Raw genomic sequence first — 13281 nt, 5'->3', positions numbered from 1 at the left:
ACACAATATTCGCTATTTGCCTCAAAGCTCCCCCTACCATCTGCCTGTATCTCATTTGCTGGCAACAGCAGTCAGTCACACAGTCATTTAAACTAAAAATCTCAGAGTTATCCTTGACCCTTTGCCCTTTATAACTTTAACAGTACAGTTGAGCAGACATTACATCTTACTGAATTTAATTATTTGATATCCATTAGATACAGCATATGTCATTCATCCCCGTTTCCTGTAGCTTTGATATGCATTCCCTCCCATGTAGTCTGTGGCATAGTCTCCTAATTATCTCTCCTGTTTCTTTTTTTTTTCTTATAAAGTCCACTTCCTCACATTATCAGCTTTCAAAAATCAGATGTGATTATTTTGCTTAAAATCTTATCACTGAAAGCATTGTTGTTCAAACCAAAATTGTTAATTCACTCTGCAAGATTTTATTACCTTTCTCAAGCTCCCAGACTTGCTACTACTTCCCTTCAGTGTGCTCCAGAACTTTTAGCAGTTCTGGGATCATGTTATATGGTTTTATTTACTTTTTTTTAATGACTTTAAACTGACTCTATCTTTGAACTTGATTAATTTTTTCCTTATTGGCTTAATAAACTTTTATCTATCTTTTTAATTCCTGATGAACATTTTCTGATTCTCTAAAGCATCTGTTGTCTACTTCAACCATTGATGACCCGCCCTATGCAATAGTCCCATATCTTTCACACACACTGATGAACACAAATATTACATCTTGTGGAAGCTATTCCTTTGCTTGTCCTAAGTACTCCACTATCAGTATGAGACATGACATAAAAGGACCATATATTAAGGACTCTGTGTCTCCTATATTTTGCTCACTTTTTGATACAGAGGAAGCAACTAAACTATCAGTGATTTAATATTAACTGAGATACTCTTTCTGCCAGATAATGTCATATTACAATAGCATAAAGGTGGTTTTGAATCAAGAGAGCACCTTATGTTCTATATTGGCAAATGGGGAAGGTGGTGGTTTTGGACTCCCTAAATATCCCATCATCAACAAAGACATTCCTCCTCCAGTTTAATCAAAGATTACATTCTCTTAATTTTCATCAATACTGTGGTTCCTTTCAAAAAGCAACACAGTGTGGAAGTGTAACATCATGTCCAGAGGACAGCTATGTGCTGAATTCTAAATGGGTACAGAGGGAATTATTTTGAGACATGGAAAACAGCATTTCATGACTATGTTTTTGAGTGACAGACATAAGTCCAAACCATCCTTATTTCTGTTCATAAAGGAATGTGGTAATACATACTATGTTATTCTATATTTGGCTTTCTATTTTTCCAGAAGCTATTATTACTCCAAATTTTGCTACCATTCAAGGAAGAAGTCAAGTATATTAAAATAGTAGAGAGCAACAATATATGTGTGCCAAATACATATATTTTCAGCCCCTTAAACTTTTTGGAATTGGGCGGGGGGCTTGAGGAAAAGACTTCGGTGTATTTTGAAAGATAAAGCCAATTTATTTTTCCCAAAAAGAAAAAAGGACATAGAAAAGACAGAAAGCTTAACTCATATCTGCAGCTGCAGCTTCATCCCATAAAATTTACCCCGTTTTCCATCTTAAAAAAAAAAAAAAGATAGGCAAAGAAGCAAGGAAAAAGGAAAAGCTCTTTCTTACATAGATGCTTCTCTTAAATTGTCATAATCTGGAGTTCAGGAGCCTCTCTCCTTGCACTGGTAATTCTCATTTCACTGCACTTTCATACCTCCCACTTCAAACACTCTTCATCAGCAGCTTTGACATCTACAAGTAACTAGTAGATCTCACGCATATTCATTGAAAACTTTGCCATATGGCTTGTACTTTACATTTCCACCTGCATTGCTATTATATTAATAGATGACTTTGAAATATGTATATTTAGATCCTTTCTAACCCACTGGCCTCCAAAGATGAATTCACTACATTCTACATCATCCCACACACATTTATCATCATCTATAAATGTTGCTTCTTTGAAAACCTGAATTCCAAAAAATTGCATCACGGGGGGTGCCTGGGTGGCTCAGTGGGTTAAGCCTCTGCCTTCGGCTCAGGTTATGATCTCAGGGTCCTGGGATCGAACCCTGCATCGGGCTCTCTGCTTGGCAAGGCACCTGCTTCCTCCTCTCTCTCTCTCTGCCTGCCTCTCCACCTACTTGTGATCTCTCTCTGTCAAATAAATAAATAAAATCTTTAAAAAAAAATTGCATCACGGGTATAGCATTTCACATTCTTTTCCCATACTCTAACACCCAGCATTATTAATCCCTTCTCTCTAGATGAACAGATTTTGTGGAACATCACTTCAAACTTTTACTAATTAGCATACCTAAGTATCTTATTTCATTTGTTTTTGTAAGGATCAAGGATAGGCTGCCCCACTTTAACATGAAGGTTACTCTGAGCTGAAGGCTATCAAGACCCTACTGGCTTGGGGCACCTGGGTGGCTCAGTGGTTTAAAGCCTCTGCCCTCAGCTCAGGTCATGATTCCAGGGTCCTGGGATCGAGCCCGCATCGGGCTCTCTGCTCAGCAGGGAGCCTGCTTCCCTTCCTCTCTCTCTCTGCCTGCCTCTCTGCCTGCTTGTGATCTCTGTCTGTCAAATGAATAAATAAAATCTTTAAAAAGAAAAAAGAAAAAAGAAAAAACCCTACTGGCTCAAGAGAAACTTTTGTCCCTCCTTAAGTACATTGAATAATCCAAATTGGGAGTCTTTCCCAGAATAAGGGTAATTAGCAGAGATAATCTCAGTGACCCATCTATACGGTTGGGCAAACATCTCATTACCAAACATCTGCTCTTCTTTCCACCCTCTGAACTGCATTTTTTCACTCTGCAGTCCACCATCTCTTTTAGTTCAGGATGCCATTTAGACCTCATTTTACCTCACTAGTTTTGGAACTCCCATGTCTGTGTGGACTCTCTATATGCACTATTAGATCTGTTTTTTTTTTGTTTTTTTTTTTCCTGTTATTCTGTCTCAGGTCAATTTGATACTTGGTCCGGCTAGAAGGACTTTTGAAAGGAGACAGGAAACCTTCCTCTAGGACACTTTCTTTCTCTTCTATTTTTCAGCTCTTCCACATTATTTCCTATGTGTTGAGCACTCCTGGGGGAAATCATAGCTGCAAGGATTAGTCTTACTTCAACCCTTTCTGTTTTTCAAACTCTAAAATGCCGGTAATAAAAATATATTTCATTTTATTGTGCAGTTTTTAACCTCTGAGAATATTTCTTTCCTTCTCTAGTACCAAGTCACATTACTCAAATATTCATGTCTCTTATAAACATGCATTGTCATTTCTCTACCTAGAGATAGTCTTTTCTAACTTGACTGCCATCTGATTGATCTATAATAATACCTCACATAATAATATGAATTGTTTTTCTCTGCAAATCTTCAGATGATGGTTCTATGTTGCAGTGTCCAGATAAAGTCACTTATTCGGGAATGCTTAAAATGTATGACAGCAGTGACTCTGGGGACATTGTGGCCTCTGTGGACCGAGATGGTAGCCATGCCTGCCTTGTAATGTAATATTATGATGTTCAAGGGTCTCATCAGGTTTAGGAAAGCCCAGAAGTCCTTTGACTATATCCACAGGAGACATGGAGATGGAAGGTAAGCAAGAAAGGCCAGAATTACACAGAGACATAACACTGGAGCATCCATAGAACACTGTGACTCCCCAGAGTTTGTGGGTAAAGCTCATCTGTTTCTATTTGGGGAAATACTGTTTTTAGAGACAGACATATATTACTCAATGTCACTGGACTGTTAATCTTCCCACAGAGAATGTTGTAAGAAGATAAATGAGAAAGAGTTTAGTGTAGACAGACCATCTGGTGATTCCTATTGAGCTCAGGAAATAATAAGGCCTGAATAAATAGTAATTCATGCTATTTCCAGATCCCCATTGTATTATTCTTTTCCCTTGTGCCATTTTACTGTGACCCAATGTGCATACGTGGTTACTTTGTATTTCTTCTCACCAGGCTCATGGGGGTTCATATGTACTCACAGATTCATGTGTATTCTCTATCCTCCTGTCAGTAATTCATACGTTATATTTCTGACTGCTCTGGATTTTAGATCTTCAATATTTTCTAAAATGTTAAATAAGTGATTCTGCAAGTTTTCATATATTTCAGACACTACATTTCTTTTATTACTAATGTGTCTGAGTGTCCTAACATATGCTGGAGAGACACTTGTGCCTTTTCACTCACATAAAGTAGTTGATTTAACTGATTGATTATTTTTATTCAGTATGGTTTTACTCAGACAGTATGGAGGTTCGTCATAAAGTGAAAAACTTGATTTTGAGTTTTTCTTGTTGACTAGAGGGTGCTTCTTGCATATTCTAACCTAAAACTAATGCTAAATTCTGCCAATGGCTTCTGCCTTGGTCTTACCTGTTAATATTCTCCATGAGGGAAAAAAAAAAAATCCTCCATATTGATGTAAAGTCATCCAAATTTTGCCCATTTTTTAATTGTTGCTTTTAACATTTTTAACATTTTTTAACATTTTAACATTTTAAACATTTTCCCCACCTTTTCCCTTGGATTTTAATCCCACAGATCTATTTTCTGGACTCATTTCCTGCCTAAGCTCTGAAAATCTAGAATCATAACCCTGTACCTATGTGTTGGCCACTCATCTTCCTTCCTTTCCCCCTTGGTTTCTGAGTGATGTCTCACTCTTGGCTTTTTCCAGTCTGGTCCATCTCAACCTCTGAACACTAGTTTTATCATTTTCCTTAAAAATGAATGCAGTTCATTCTTTCTTTCCCTTTCTTGTTATTGCTCTTTTCTATTAGAGAGCCAGTGCCATTAACTTCAAAATGACCCTGAAATTGCATAGAAGTAATCATCTTTCATATTTTCCACAACATTTGGTTCCATATCATCTTGTCCAACAATCCAGCTCTGTTTATCCCTCCTGGGAATAATATGAATGTTCCCTGAAATGAAAAATTATGGGTCTTGGGCCATGTTAGTAAATTTTAGTGCAAGAAAATAATCAACAAAACTAAAGCAACCTATGGAATGGGAAAAGATCTTTGTAAATGGCATATCTGATAAAGGGTTAATATCCAAAATATATAAAGAACATATCACACACAATACCCTAAAAACAAATAATCCAGTTAAAAAATGAGCAGAAGACATGAATAGACATTTTTCCAAAGAAAACATACAGATGGCTAACAGATGGATGGGGGAGATGCTCATCACTCATCATCAGGGAAATACAAATCAAAACCATGATGAGATACCACCTCACACCAGTAGGAAAGTGTAAAAGTAACAATACAGGAAACAACAGATGTTGACAAGAATGTGGAGAAAAGGGAACCCTCTTATACTACTGGTGAGAATGCAATCTGGTGCAGCCACTCTGAAAGACAGTATGGAGGTTCATAATGAAGTTAAAAATAGAGCTGCCCTATGGGGCGCCTGGGTGGCTCAGTGGGTTAAAGCCTCTGCCTTCGGCTCAGGTCATGATCTCAGGGTCCTGGGATCGAGCCCCGCATCGGGCTTTCTGCTCAGTGGGGAGCCTGCTTCCTCCTCTCTCTCTGCCTGCCTATCTGCCTACTTGTGATCTCTGTCTGTCAAATAAATAAATAAAAATCTTTAAAAAAAAAATAGAGCTACCCTACAACCTAGCAATTGGACTACTAGATATTTACCGAAAGGATACAAAAATACTGATTTAAAGGGACACATGCATCCTGGTGTTTATAGCAGCATCATCAACAATAGCCCTACTATGGAAAGAGCCCAAATGCCCATCAACTGATGAATGGGTAAAGAAGAATAATTTACACACACACAGAGAGAGAGAGAGAAAGAGAGAGGAATATTACTCAGACATCAAAAAGAATGAAATCTTGCCATTTTTGCAATGACTTAGATGTAGCTAGAGTGTATTATGCTAAGTAAAACAAGTCAGTCAGAGAAAGATAAATACTATATGATTTCACTCATTTATAGAATTTAAGAAACAAAAGAGATGGACATGGAGGAAGGGAGAAAAAGAGAGGTAGGCAAACTGTAAGAGACTCTTAACTCTAGAGAACAAACTGAAGATTGATGGAGGGGTGGTGGTGGGGGATGGGGTAACAGGGTGATGGGTATTAAAAAGGACATTTATTGTCATGAGTACTGTAAGCAATGAGTCACTAAATTCTACTCTTGAAACCAATATTACACTATATGTTAATTAACTAGAATTTAAATAAAAACTTGAAGGAAAAAAAAGAAAATATACCATATGTACTTCAGTAGCATAAAGCAGTAATTTCTAGCTTATTTAAGTAAAAGGATGTGTTTTGGACAAGCTTTTTATCTACTTGTATAAGGATAATTTTGCTTTTAGCAATTGTATATTGAAAAAATGCATTATGAAAAATATAGTTGTCACAAAGTAATATTGAATTAATTGCACATTATTAATCATAGAATTTATATAATCTGAAAAACACATATACACATGTAAAATTTTATTTGAGTAATCTACAAAAGATGCTTGGTAAATGCTTGAACTTATACATTGTTTACAGTAAGTCCATGGCTCTCCAGGAATCAGAACCCCACAGGTTGGGAACCACTGTCATATGGATTTTTTTTTTTTTTTTGTCTTCTTGATCTCTGCTTTCATCATCCTCCAAATATTCCTTTTCTACTTCTACTGATTATTTGAAATATAATAAATAGGTAGATAGATAGATAAAGAATTTTTATTATGAAATAAAAGTGATAGCCTAATTTTATGCCCATAGTACTAACATCATTTTGAATAAATGATACGTGGTTTTAGGAAATAAGATGTTCTGTGACAATTGTGACTCTAACTGAAAGAAGTTGGTCTTGATCATAATATTAAATCTGAGTTTGGTTTCACATAAGTTATCATGTAATTCTACTAGGTTATGTTGCCAGCCTCAAGGAGCTAGAATTTTTCTTCACAGTAATTTAGACCACAACCAGCTTGCTCCAAAGAGTTCACATGGAGACATAACTTTAGCTAATGAAAACAAGGATTAAAGTTTGCCTCAAAAGGCCTGTGAGCTAATCTAAATACTCTGTGGTGTTTACCATGACAGAAAATCTTGTCTCTATTTTTAAAGCTATTCCTTTCACCAGTGTCCATTTGCCAAAGTTACGGTGTTAGATACTTTAGAGCTCAGAGAGAAAAGTTTGGTCATCTCTCCACAAATTATCTCCTAAACTTAAAGTTAAGCTCACTTTCTTGAGATATCCTATGGAGAATGTTTAATCTTAAATTCATTCAGCCAAGATTTAGTGATGTTTAAAAGTGTTTCTGTAATGTCCTAAAGCCTTATTCTGATTTTTTTTCTGTTCTTCTGTTTTGTCATCATGGAAATATTGAACAACTCCAAGAAAACAAAAAGTGAGCTTTAGAGTTTATTTAATTCAAATATTTAGTTAAAGTTTTGGGAAATATTTAATATGCAACTTTTAAGATAAAGAGTACATCTTGACTATTGTTATAACATTAATAAATATTAGCTAATGACCTCCAAAGGTATACAAATTACAGGACAGTATACATTCTAACAACTCCCCATCTAACCTAAATAAGAGATTTCACTGTTCATATGTGTGATATATATCCCTCAAAATCTTTTGCTAACTTACATTCATATTAAAGCATATGCAGTTCTCTGTATCTTAACAACCTCAGCAGCACTGGATTCTGGTAACCATGTTTTATTTTTCCAGTTGTATACCAAATACAAAGTTGTATTTGACCTCTTATTCTAAATTTTGTGATTATTTAATTTTAAATGAGATTGAACATATTTTAATATTTATTGACTATTTTAATTTCTTTTTTTAAATTTTATTTATTTATCTGATAGAGAGAGTCACAGCGAGAGAGAGAAGCAGACTCCTCACCAAGCAGGGAGCCTGATGCAGGGCTTAATCCCAGGACCCTGGGATCATACCTGAATCTAAGGCAGATGCTTAACAACTAAGCATCCCAGGCATACTGACAATTTAAATTCTATATTGTTTTTATTGGTTTATAAAGTTTTTTTATCATATTGATTTGCAATATATTTTGCCTGAGTAAACTAATTTTGTCATGTGTTGAATTACAAATGCTTAAGAGTTTGATATTTCTTACTGTTTTTATGTATCTCTATATGTGTATGTGTGTTTGTATCAAATTACTGATTTTCATTTTATGAACTCATTTTCTGTCCATATCTGGAACCAATAGCTTATTTAAAAATGTTTTTTAAAAGAACAGTTTTTCCTTAAGTTTACAGTTTTAGTTTTATATGTATGATATTGGTATAAATATAAATAATTTTGGAATATTGTAACAACTGTATTTGTGTTAAGAAATTAGGTATAGGGCAGGGGGATGAAGTAAATAGGTGATGGGCATAGTGTGGTGAGCACCCAGTTTGTATGTGGGTAATGAATCACTAAATTCTACACCTGAAATTCAAGTTGCACTGTATGTTAGCTAACTGAAATTTAAATAAAAACTTGAAATAAAAAGAAATTAGGCATATATTTATCTCTAAAATTGCTAAATGATTATTAAATAATCCCTATTTTCTGAAAGAATTTAAGTGACCCTAAAAATTCATTAAATGTATTCATTTTTTCTATATACCTACTGTTAGTTCTGTACTTAAGATTCTGTTATATTGAGATGTGTGGGTGTGGGTGTTCCTTTTTCTTATATCTTATTGTACAAAATATTGTTGGTTTATATGTATTTTATTAATTTTAGAAACTACTCCCAAGCTTTACTTGAAATGTACTTTTTTAAAGATTTATTTATTTATTTTAGAGCGTCTCTCTCTAAAGCTGGCAAAGGGGCAGAGGAAGAGAAAGAAAGAATCTTCAAGCAGACTCTCCACTTAGAGGGGAGTCTAATGTAGGGCTCAATCCAGGACCCTGAGATCATGACCTGGGCTAAAATGACGAGTTGGAGATTTAACCAATTGAGCCACTCAAACACCCCTGGAAATGTAGTTTTTAAATTCTTTTATTTCTCTTTTTTTTAATCTTTTCTAAGAAACTATAAAAATTTTGTGAAGTTAAAAATATTGTTATTTGTTTAGTCAGTGAAACTATGGAAATGTTTTAGGAGAACAGATACAGTTATGTACAGTAGGAATATATTTCTATTTCAGGTATATGCCCTTACAACCACTACCTGAGTTTTAATGATTTTTTTTTTTTATTTTCCTTTTTTTTTTTTTTAGAGAGAGAGTGAGTGAGAACAGAGAGAAGGGACACCCACCCACTTGCGCCCTGGGGTGGGGGAGGGGCAGAGAGCAGAAGGGAGAATCTTGAGCAGGGAGCCTGACCCCAAAACCCAGAGATCATGACCTGAGTGGAAAGAGGCGGACACTCAACTGCCTGAGACACGGAGACACCCAGACACCCCTAACACTTATAATTTTAACAAATTGTTAGAAAAGATATTACTGAATATTAAATTTAGAGTCAGTTTGAAGTCACTATGAACATTGTTTTCTTCCATCTCATATGAACATTTTAATTAATTTTTAAATTCATCTCATTGACTAATAAAGAAATAACATTAAATTATCAACATATAGTGAAAGTTCTTGACTTTTTCCATACTTTAAAGAAAATTAGGACAAAACCCTATGAAAAATCTGTTTGTTTTTTTACATAATCATTGCTGTTTTAAACTCCATCTCTTTGATTATAAGTTGAATGGGAAAAAATCACTTCTTAAATAGATTCAGATTGGTGATTCTTTTCAGTTCACAAAGAGGCATGAATAATCCATTATATGTTTTAAACCGGATTCGTTTACAATGTAGTCTCATTTACATTATGGAAATTACTTACAAGCTTTTAATCATTTAACTATTTTTCCTTATTTTTGAGTTGTTGTGAAATCTACATTTGATACACATTTAGATGTATTTTAACAGGAAGTAGGAAAAAGGGCAAATGTGATATTGTAAACCCAATGCCATATTACCTTTGAAGATTGGAAGTTATTTTTATTTTCAATCCACTGCACCATTCTTGCTCAAATCTTGAGTTCCCAAAATATAAGGACTCCAAAGGAAGCTTATAAGGAGATGAAATACTTATCAAGTTTGCTCTCAGAAGCTTATGGACAGAGTTCCACAAAGTAGTGAAGATCAGCTCTATCTAGCCCATATGTAGGAGTATTTTTCCTAATTTGGTGAATAGGATGAGAATGATGAAGATAAGTTGTTGCTACAGATTAAAAAAGATAACAGTATCCTCTCTCTTAAAGATCCTCATGAATGACAATTTTACATAGTTACCAGTACAGACTAAGTTTTATTACTTTCCCAAGTGGCTAGTTATCTGACCTCACATTAATTATTAAGTAAACATGGTTTTGCCATCAGTAGGAAAGGCCCCTACAAAAAAAGAAAAGTTTTTGCCTTGCTGATATTTATCAAATTCAGAAAAGATAAAAGAAAGTCCTATAAAGCAGATCAGTGAAACATTTATTCTACACAGTAAAGGATATGAATTTCTGTAAGACTCAAATTAAGATTGTCAGGTTGGTAGTTATTTAGAGATACGTAAAAAAAGTGATAGAAGTTCTTCTGAGAAGCAGGAAACAGAGTTGTCTGTTGACAAATTAATGTGAAGACAAGGGTGATGATGCCTTTTTGACTCTGCATCAAACTACGAACCAGTCTGAAAACATCACTTAACGTTAGAAACCCACTGTAATGTCTACATTGATCAATGCAACCATAGAAAGTGGTGATAAAATTGTACCTTCAGGGATGAATGTACACTGTGTGTTTGGATGGCTTCTTTGTAGATATTCTTTTCAAGTTAAACTTCTCTGGACAATTGTGAATATTACTTTTTATATTCAGAAATGATCATGAAATGTGACGAATGACTCTACTATCAGAGCTTCAAACTTGGGTTTGATTACTATTGATTACCATTTTTTTTAAAGATTTTATTTATTTATTTGATAGATAGAGATCACAAGTAGGCAGAGAGGCAGGCAGACAGATACAGGAAGGGAAGCAGGCTTCATGATGAGCAGAGAGCCCGATACGGAGCTTGATCCCAGGACCCTGGGATCATGACCTGAGCTGAAGGCAGAGGCTTTAACCCACTGAGCCACCCAGGTGCCCCTTGATTACCATTTTTGATACTTACAAATCCTTCAAGTAATGGCATATCCTATAAGTCTTAGTTTTTAATTGCCTTATTTTTAACTTTATTAAATAAATATATTCCTCCCCTCTCCCCGCCTGAAATTTTCTACATGTAAACCACTTGCGTCTCTGTAATCTAAAGTGCTTCACTCCCTCTTCATGGAGAACCACTTCTGAATCCTGCCACGGATCTGTTGGGTCTTCACACTGTAGATGATAGGGTCATCAGGGGTGGGAAGATGATGTAGGTGTTGCCCATGAGGACATGGACCACAGGAGAGAGGTGTTTACCAAAACGGTGCACCATAGTCAGACCAATGATTGGGATATAGAAAACTAGAACTGCACAGATGTGGGAGACACAGGTCTGCAAGGACTTGAATCGCTCCTCCTGGGATGCAATAGTCAATACTGAGTGCAGGATCAAGATGTAGGAGACCAGAATGAGCACTGCATCCAAAAACAGTGTGCAGATCACCAGAGCCAGGGCATAGAAGCTGTTGAAGCGGATGTCAGAGCAGGCGAGCCGAAGCAGGTCCTGGTGCAGGCAGAAAGAGTGGGAGAGGATGTGGGAACGGCAATAGTGGAAAAACTTGAGGCGGATTATGGGAGCAAGGATGAATGCAAAACTCCTAACCAAAATTCCCAGCCCAATCTTAATGATTCTGGCACTGGTTAGTATGGACGTATACCTCAGAAGATTACAGATTGTTGTAAAGCGATCAAAAGCCATGGCCAGAAGGACTCCAGACTCTGTGAGAGACAGACCATGAATGAAGTAAGTTTGGGCAATGCAGGCATCCAGGCTGACTTCCTGACTGAGTCCCCACAAGATCCCCAGCACTGTCCGCACTGTGGACAGCCCCATGCATAGGTCAGTGAAGGCCAGCATGGCCAGGAAGTAGAACATGGGCTGATGCAGGCTCTGCTCTGTCCAAATCACGTGCAGCACCAGGCAGTTCCCTGAGAGTACCATAGCATAGATACAGGAGAAAGGGATGGAGAGCCAAGGGTATTCCTGTTCCAGGCCAGGGAAGCCTGCTAGGAGAAATGTTGAGGAATTGGTGCCAAAAGGTGGAAAAGCAAGCATGGATGATGTGAGGTATTTTCTCTATGAGTCAACGCTGGTGTCCATTTGCTAGGTAACTTTCATACAACTTGTTTTCTCATATAGGATCAATCCGAGCAAAAGTGGTGTATGTATGTAATACAGAATTCTTTAAATTAAAAAGTCACATTTATTGTTGTTCACATCTGTTATCCAAGTACCTCTCCACATTTAAGAATCTTGTTTTATTTCTACCTAGAAAAACACTGAGCGTAGATGAAGGAAAAAGTGATCCTAAATAGATTTTGTCTTTTCTCAAGCAGCTAGCAATTATGATAAATTTTGACTTTCCAGATGTCTATTAATCTTTCAGAGTATTTGTAAAAAGTAGTTACTCTTCATCTTTTGAATGCTGTTCAGTCTGTCTCTTCATACAACCTGTGATTCCATCTTTCTCTTCTATCTGCCAATTACTGCTCCAGTCTCAACTCAATTGCAAAAACTCCAAGATACATTTGTTTCTGTCTGCTCCGAAGAAAGTAGATCGCATCTTTGTAAGTGCTTACACCAAGAGAGAGCTGGAGGGCCGTAGTATATAACATCAGGAAGGATATGGATATAAATGGATTGCATGTCCCTAGAGATATTCTGTTCACATTTCAAAGGGAATGATCAAAATAGTCATCATCTGCCTGCAATGTGGAATTAGCCATGGGGAATGCACTTGTTTTATTTAACAGACACATACTCCATTTGAAGTTCAAACACTGTTTAAAAACGATTAAAAACTATTACAGAAACTAATATAACACTGTATGTTAGTTATACTTCAATTGTAAAATAGATAATACCACACAAACCCTACGTAGTGGGCGCTATTGTGAGCCCTCGTTATAGATGACTACATTGAGTTCAAGAGAGATTAAGCAGCTTGCTAAAGTCACTGTAAGTGAAGATTTGAAATCCTTGCAGGCTGACTTCAAGGCACATGCTTTGAACTACTCATCTCTCTG

At 36.2% G+C, this 13281-nt stretch overlaps 1 protein-coding gene across 1 annotated transcript; it reads right to left on the bottom strand.

Annotated features, from left to right (window-relative positions):
* Positions 1-11422: 11422 nt before the first annotated feature.
* Positions 11423-12310, bottom strand: LOC111159627 (olfactory receptor 51V1-like). The gene has a single exon (XM_022522165.1). The coding sequence runs from the start codon at positions 12308-12310 to the stop codon at positions 11423-11425; it is 888 nt and encodes a 295-aa protein (XP_022377873.1).
* Positions 12311-13281: the final 971 nt, after the last annotated feature.

The sequence above is a fragment of the Enhydra lutris genome, unplaced genomic scaffold (genome assembly GCF_002288905.1).
Source record: "Enhydra lutris kenyoni isolate GAN:26980312 unplaced genomic scaffold, ASM228890v2 scaffoldscaffold68, whole genome shotgun sequence".
NCBI lineage: Eukaryota > Metazoa > Chordata > Mammalia > Carnivora > Mustelidae > Enhydra > Enhydra lutris.
This window is presented reverse-complemented; position numbering and strand designations above follow the sequence as displayed.

Excerpts from the sequence above, each read along its gene's own strand:
- LOC111159627 (XM_022522165.1), bottom strand. The coding sequence starts at position 12,310 with ATGCTTGCTTTTCCACCTTTTGGCACCAATTCCTCAACATTTCTCCTA.